This window comes from Mastomys coucha, unplaced genomic scaffold, assembly GCF_008632895.1.
Source record: "Mastomys coucha isolate ucsf_1 unplaced genomic scaffold, UCSF_Mcou_1 pScaffold16, whole genome shotgun sequence".
NCBI classification, from domain to species: domain Eukaryota; kingdom Metazoa; phylum Chordata; class Mammalia; order Rodentia; family Muridae; genus Mastomys; species Mastomys coucha.
Window position 1 is genome coordinate 41,136,950 of NW_022196898.1, and position 8,116 is coordinate 41,145,065.

The following is an 8,116-nucleotide window of genomic DNA, read 5'->3' on the forward strand; positions in this document are numbered from 1 at the left end:
TCAGATTGAATCATATGAGGGGAAATTTGTTTTTAGTTTAGCCATTGATGGACCCTTCACAAGAAGCCTTTGGGACTAATCTGTTCCTTCAATGCGTTTGATAAGCTAAGTGAAAAGTGGGGAAGACATACACATGTGTAAACAGAGGCAGAGCCTACATATTTAGAGAGGCTCATGTTTTTTTTTTAATCAAAATTTATTTTTTCTGGTTATCATCTGTTATCTAAGCTGTCTGTCTGTCTGTCTGTCCCTCTACCTATAATCTAACTCACTTTTGCTCTGAGCCTCTAACATTGACATGTAGCCAGATGCACAGAATCCTCTGAAAATTGTCTCTACTACCAGGCAGAGCCAAGGATAGTTATGAATGAGGACCAATGCCAAGCCATAAACAATGAAATAAAACACTATGATGGTTTTGTCGATTATTTTCTTGACTTCAAGGTTCTTGGTTATGAACTTTGAAGAAGACAGCATGGTTTTGTAACATGAAAACCCTAGGCAGAAGTGCAACAATGTGGTCATTCCTTAACTCATTTTTACATCACACCTAAATTGTTAACACTGAATTACTGGTGAAATCTGTGCCCTGCTGTGCTGGTTGGATTTTGTCAACTTGATATAAGCTTGAGTCATCTGAGAAGACAAAACTCCAACTGAGAAAATGTGTCCATGAGATTGGCCTATGAGCAAGTCTGTGGAGTTTTTCTTAATTAATTACTAGTGGGGAAAGACTCAGCTCACTGTAAGCAGTATGATCCCTGGGCAAATGGTTCTGGGGTAAATAAAAAGGCAAACTGAGAAAGCCAGGGGAACAAAGCCAGTAACACATATTTGTCCATGGTTTCTGTTTCAATTACTGCCCTCCATTCTTCCTTGGCTTCCCCCAAGGGACTATGATCTAGGATATGTAAACCAAATAAACCCCTCTAACCTTCAAGTTGATTCTGGTCAGTGTCTTATCACAGCAATAGAAAGCAGACTAAGAAAACTAAGAGATTCAAATGCCAGTGTGAACTATGGCTTCTACTCAACCTCCGTTCAATTATTTATTATTTTCCATCTTACAGTTGTTCAGGGCTGAGCCACATCATTTTCGGTAGTTTCAATATGCTTCTCAGTGTAACGCAATGCTGTGACCTTTGCTCATCTGGAAAGTACTAATCCATCAGTCCTGTATTTTCGTGTCATTCATGTGCTAGACCATGTACCTGAGATTATAATGAACTCTTTGAAAACTTGACCAAAGTTTTATATACTTTGATTTTCATTAATTAAAATAGAGTGCTTAGGACTGGAGAGATGGCTCAGTGATTAAGCCCACTTGTCACTCTTGCAAAGGACCTGGGTTTGGTTTTCAGCACCCACATTGAATAGCTCATAAAAGCTTATAATTTAAGGGGATCCAACACTCCCTTCTGACACCCATGGTATTAAGCATGAATATACAACGCATACATACATACGAGTACTCATACACATACACATAAATGAACCTAAAATACCAGAATGATGTACATGTTGGCTATTTTAAATCTTTTAAACCATGGTGTAAACATGATCAGTAATATTTCAAAATATAAATAACTACTCCTTATGGCTAAGGTTACTGTATAACAATGTACATTCTGAGACAGTGGAGTGTGAGGCCACATCACCTGAACACTTGCCACTATCTCACCAGCACTGACATTTGTTCTGCTCAGGTTACTCCGAGAGCTTAGTAATGGGTACAAGTCAGGAATTTCTTCCTGGTTTCTGCAATGGCATATCTGTAAGCCCAAACTCCACCTTCTAGTATGACAAGATTGAGATGCCACCTGATCCATACCTCTGCCTCTCTTCATATGCATACTCAAGTCCTCATCTCACATGTGTGACTATGACAATGTGTGAGTGCCATGCCTGCTTTAGGAAGAATGGAATTTAACGCTTATCTACATACTCTGTAGTATAGGTATCAGGTTCACATTACCAAATGGTTAAGAAAAAGTTAGTTTACCAGTGCTCTATTTGTCAAGGTGCCTCTATTTCTCCATCTCATGCAATATAAGGAATGCTGGTGACCTCTATCCAGAAATTGTTTAATCTCAAAATTAGTTTTTCTATGAATTTTACAAAAACCAATGATGAATGAGTTCTCTTTTGTTTTCTCCATTTTACCTGTAAACAAGCAAAGGAATGAAATAATCATATTAGAGTACAAAAGAAAATACAATTAATATTCACATAACAATATTTAAAGTTATGTTACAATAGACAAACCTTTAGCCAAACTAAGTAAAAGGCAGAGAGATAGTATCCAAATGAACAAAATCAGAAATTAAAAGGGAAACATAACAACAGACACTGAGACAATCCAAAGAATTATTAGGTCTTATTTTAAAAACCTGTACCATATAAAATTTGAAAATCTAAACAAAATGGATGATTTTCTTGTACATACAGTTTCCAAATCTCAGGTAAACAATTTAAATAGCCCTATAACCTCCAAGGAAATAAAGGCAGTTACTAAAAGTCTCCCAACCAAAATGTATCTCAGGGCTAGATGGTTTTAGAGTAGAATTCTACCAGACTTTCGTAGAAGAGCTAATACCAATACTCCTCAAAGTATTCCACAAAATAGAAACAGAAGAAACATTACCAAACTCATTCCATGAGGCCACAGTTACCCTGATAAACTACAAGAAGACTCAACAAAGAAAGAGAATTCCAGACTAATCAAAGATTACAGCTGTCTCTGTGTAGGGTTATCTTTTGCTTCTGAAGTCTACATTAGTGGTATACCCAATATTTCCTGGTATTATTCTACAGTTTATACTATTTAATATAATACTTTTGTTCTGAAATATAAAATTTGAATGTAGGTAATATGATACTTATGGCCTTGAGTTTTCTATGTTTGATAACTTTGTTTGTATAAGCTCTATTAAATACCATGTAAATTTTACAATTGTTTTTCTATTTCAGTTAAAATTCCTATCATGTAGTATTTGATGAGGATTGAATTGAATCTGAATATTGCTTTTTATAATAGTTATATTCACAGAGTACTGCTATTATGTTAAAATGGGAAGCCTTCCCATCTTTAGTGTTTCCTTCAATGCCTTTCTTCAGTGTCATAAAGTATCAATGTAGAACTCTTTTGCCTCCTTGATTTTGTTTATTTCAGGAAAGTTTTTTCAAATGCTACAATGAAAAGGAGATATTTTCTGAGTTCTTCCATAATGTAATAAGTTCTCAATATATAAATAATACTGAATATGGAATATTGATTTTGTAAAACACTGTATCTGAGATTTTTCTTGTGTCAATTTAGGGCATTTCACATATAGGCTAATACTTTCGACAAACAGAGGTAATTTTTCCTTTTCTGCTTGAATCTTTTTTATAATTTTCTATCTCATGCCTCTACCTAAAATGTTATAGATGTAGAAAGAGAACATCCTTCTTTCTCTTCTTCTCAATTTATAATGAAATAACTTTACTTTTACTTTATTTAGGTAATAGTTGATACATCTTTCTATTCCTGATTTCTTCACTGCTTGATTCATGAAGAATGTTTCATTTTCTATAGGGTTTTTTGGCATCAATGTCGAAGAATATCATAACTTTGATCCTAAGTTTATTCGTACACTCCATTGCATTTACAGATTAGCCACTGTTCAACAATTCTAGAATCCAAGTACTCAAACCAACCATCATGTCATTATTATTTAATATGCTCCATTCTCAATGTTTTAATATAATACTTATCAATTCATCAATTTTTGTCACATGCATATCCTATAGTTTATTGATATTCACCCCTTATTTCTCCTACTAATCCCTTCAAGATCCCCTTCTAGATCTTAATCTAAATTCAATACCAGGTATGATTTTTCTCTCATTGAGTAGATCTTAAATGTAATTAGAGAGCTATTGGATAACCCCAAGCTTATACCACAACTGCAACTTTGGGATTGTTGATTCTTCCTGCTCCTTGTTGTGCCTCATAGGAAACACCTGATACCTAAAACCTCAGACTGTCAACAGCTTACTAGTCATGATATTCATATTAGCTTGAGGCTTAAGTCTCCAGAACTACACTCAAGACTTGGTTCTAGTTTTCTTCCAACTAGCATGCTACTCATACATAACTATGCTCATGCAGGTCAGCTGAGGACCTGGGTGTTGTTCTATACAGAGGTAGAAGTATGGACTAGCTGGTATCTCAGCCAAATCATCCCAGAAGTTCCAAGGTGAGATAGACATGAATGCTACTATGGAAATCAGGGGTCATTTCCTGACTTCTCCCAGTAACTAAGGCTTTTGGAACAAATGAGCAGGAGAATAAAGGCAACCAAGTTGAAACAGTGAATGATACTTCAAGGTCATGTGACCACACATACCTCACTCTGTGTCACAGGATAGGTCTTTGAGGTGATCCAAGTTAGGAACATCTGTTCCTAAGCTTAGGCATCAATAAAGAAGCTAGTGAGAAAACGTAGACAACACCAAATGTCTATTAGGATGAATGTATTCAACTACTGAGTATAAGAAAAAAAAATTTTAAGAAAGTTTAAGGAATTGATCTTGACTATATTAAACATCATAGATTAAAAGGAAAAAAGGTGAAATCAAGCTGCATTGTCAAGGCACCTAAAAGATATAACATACATTTTAGGGAAAAATCATAAACAAAGACCAGAAAACAATCTCTATCACCTAAGAACACATTTGAGAGAAGGTAGAAAATTCTTCAGCTTAAGTAACATAAAAGGCTGTTGTCATAAAGGTATTTATTTCTCTTAAAAGTCCTCTATAATGACTTTGGATAGTTATTGTTCGGAATGTATGGCCCATTAGCTGCTTTGTCTCAGATGCAAGAGTAGACTCACAATATGTCGCAGCATATGGTGTGTTCCTGTGTTATTTTATAGGTGAACAACAGTCTTTTCATATCTTGTGAACTGTTTTTCTGACTTTCTTCTTACTAATGTGCCATCTGACATTACCAGGATTGCATGCAGTTTCTATGAAAGAGACATGCTAAATTCTGTAGAGATACCCAGAAATATTGAAACAGTAAGAACAAGAGTATCATATTCCTAAAGAAAGATCAGATTTAAATTCATGAAATATCCAATATAAAAATACTTAACAAGACAAATGCAAAGAAACAGATGAAAATAAGGAAATTCACTCTCCCTGGTAAAGATCACTGTCTTATTATTTAAATAAATAGTATATTTGCAAAAATTTGGGTTTCCTTGGAACATTTTCATTGACATTATGAATATTTCCATCTTCTTTTAATTATTGTTTCCAAGTTATAGTTTTATTTTTTTAATTTGTATGTTTACATGTGTGTGTCTGTGTATGTGCATGCTTGTTTGTGTATGCGATTTGTACCTTTAGAGTTAAGAAGTGGGTGTTAGATGCCCTGAAGCTAAAGTTACAGTTTGTTTGGAGCTGCCCCTTCTTTGGTGCTGGGAATCAATTTCAGATCCTTTCCACAAAAGCAATATGCATTCTTCACTGACATGAGCCTCTCTTAATTGCTGTGTTTAAAGAGCAGATTACTCACCCCATATTTCGCAGTTTACATACATGCCTGTTATAACCCATGTAAAATGATGCTTTTTTCCTGTGAGACATTTTTACCTGTGACTTGAAATTTCATTAATTTTCATATATTCCAAAATAGAGTCCACTTAATATTCCATTGTGCTTGTTTAAGTGCAAAATGACACAGGCTAAATTGACTTTCAGAACCACACCTCAACATGTCTTGGTGCTGAGCCAGAACCATCATGCTGGGTTTTACTGCTGTGGATGTTTAAAGTTCATACACATAGGGACAACTGTAGATGTGTGTGAATAAAAGCAGTCATGCAAGAAACTTGAAGGTTGTATTAGCTCAATGTGGGCTTCAAGTTGCACAAATTACAGTAAGACTCAGATGAAAAGGAGGGTGATGGAAAAATGGCCCTTTCCTAATACAGATACCCTTTAGGAGTGCCAGGTTTAAGTATCTAGGAATTCACCTCTTCCCTTCATGCCTAAGTCATGCTCTAAAATCATTGCAGCATGCCTTGGTCTTGAGAAGGCTAGTGATCTATCACAAAACCATGTGGGTGTCAAGAGGCAGGGCATCCCATCTCCAGCCACTGTATCACAGGCTGAGACAGAGTCTGGGATCAGAATAAAAGGACCGATGGACATCGCATTTCCATCCACTCACTGGCTGAGATACCCACAGATCTTGTGTTACCCTTCATCTTGGTAAGTGTCCACTACAGGTAAGGGCAGAGACTTCAGAGTGAAGCCAGACTAGAGATGGACAGGAGACTGGGAACAATTGTGGCCACATTGATATATCTTGTTCAAATGTGAGAGTTAAGGCAATGGCAACATTGCCAGACAGTAGCCACAGCCATGGTTCTGAAAGACACTGAAAAGCATTGGGTGTTCTGGCTCTGGAAAGCACAAACTACTATCAGTGTATGGGACGCCATAGGATGAGATAATTGAGCACAGAGGACTGTACAACTGAACAGGTTTCCAGAGGAAGTTGGCTTTTGAAGAAAATACTTCCCCTCCTTGCTGATGAAAAGCTAGAGTCAGGAAAGTCAGCAGAGTCTCATTTTGACTTGGCGCAGAAAGAGAGCCCAGCTTCTGGGAACTGTTCATATATTTTTCTGATCAAGAGATCACCACCAGGATAGCATTGATCTTGCCACCATGAGCCTGAGCAGGTGGTGATTTGGATGCATCTGAACCCTTCCCTCAGAACAGGGGCTTGTGTTCCCAAGGAATGTCTGAACAGGGTTTACATATTTGTCTGTCATAGGCTGAGCTAGAAGGTCAACTTCAAGTAATGTTCTTCCCTTTATAATTCGTTATCTCTAAAGTAGCACATATACTGCCATATGTACTAGGACAAAGATAGCAAACATCAGACCTTTTTAAATGTCACTAGATAATTATTTACTGCTTCTGGATTCAAAAACAAAAACAAAACAGGATATCATGTGCATGTGTTTCTGATGTTTAAAGACATGAAGAACAGGATAGAGCAACCTGTGAGGATATTATAAATGAAATAACTATAGATGGTGTTTCTATGAAGATCAGGAATCCTTCTGGAGGGTGAGGGCAGAATTGGTTAGGTGACTAGTGTCTGGTGTCTAACATGGATGTGACTCTCCCACAGTTCCTGAAGACCCACAGCTGAGATGTCCTGCCAGCAGAGCCAGCAGCAGTGCCAGCCCCCTCCCAAGTGCACCCCCAAGTGCCCTCCCAAGTGCCAAACCCCAAAGTGTCCTCCAAAGTGCCCTCCTAAATGTCCTCCCAAGTGCCCCCCTGTGTCTTCCTGCTGTAGCCTGGGCTCAGGGGGTTGCTGCAGCTCCAGCTCTGGAGGCTGCTGCAGCTCTGGGGGTGGAAGCTGCTGCCTGAGCCACCACAAACCCCGCAGATCCTTCCGTCGCCATCGCCACAGCTCTGGATGTTGTAGCAGTGGTGGCAGCAGTGGCTGCTGTGGCAGCAGTGGTGGCAGCAGTGGCTGCTGTGGCAGCAGTGGTGGCAGCAGTGGCTGCTGTGGCAGCAGTGGTGGCAGCAGTGGCTGCTGTGGAAGTAGCCAGCAGTCTGGGGACTGCTGCTGACCTGGCTGATGAAGACTTCAGACAAAGGGTGCAGGAGGATCACATCACATGCTCAGAAGACCCTCCCCCAAATGCTTCATGCTCTCTCCTCCTGCTTCCCTCCTTGCCCTGCCCTCTGAGATGCTGAAATTTCCAGGGAAATGTTCTGCATTCTATTTCAGAGATGACAATGCCTCTTTGCATCTTTGTTACAAATAAAAAAAGCCTTGAGAACCATTCCAGACAAGATTCTTGTTTCTGCTTTTCGCTTTTTTTATTTTGTTTTGTTTTGTTTCTCTCAGAATCATCCTGATTCCTATCCCATAGTCATCTTTAATTTCAGAGAGTGGCACTCCGAGCCATTGTTATCTTTTATACATGTATCTGCTTCCTGTGACTTATACCCATGGCTCTACTTTATCTGTAAGATCTTCCTTGATCTTTTTAACATAAAGGTGATATGAGAACTTAAAAAAGGAAATCACTCCTCA

General features: G+C 38.1%; 1 protein-coding gene across 1 annotated transcript; it reads left to right on the forward strand.

Annotated features, from left to right (window-relative positions):
* The first annotated feature begins 6,171 nt into the window (after positions 1-6,171).
* LOC116093345 (late cornified envelope protein 1A-like) lies at positions 6,172-7,864 on the forward strand. The gene is made up of 2 exons (XM_031374678.1): positions 6,172-6,267; positions 7,199-7,864. Exon 2 carries the CDS (start codon positions 7,221-7,223, stop codon positions 7,644-7,646), a length of 426 nt encoding a protein of 141 aa, XP_031230538.1. The 5' UTR covers positions 6,172-6,267; positions 7,199-7,220; the 3' UTR covers positions 7,647-7,864.
* The last annotated feature ends 252 nt before the right edge of the window (positions 7,865-8,116 follow it).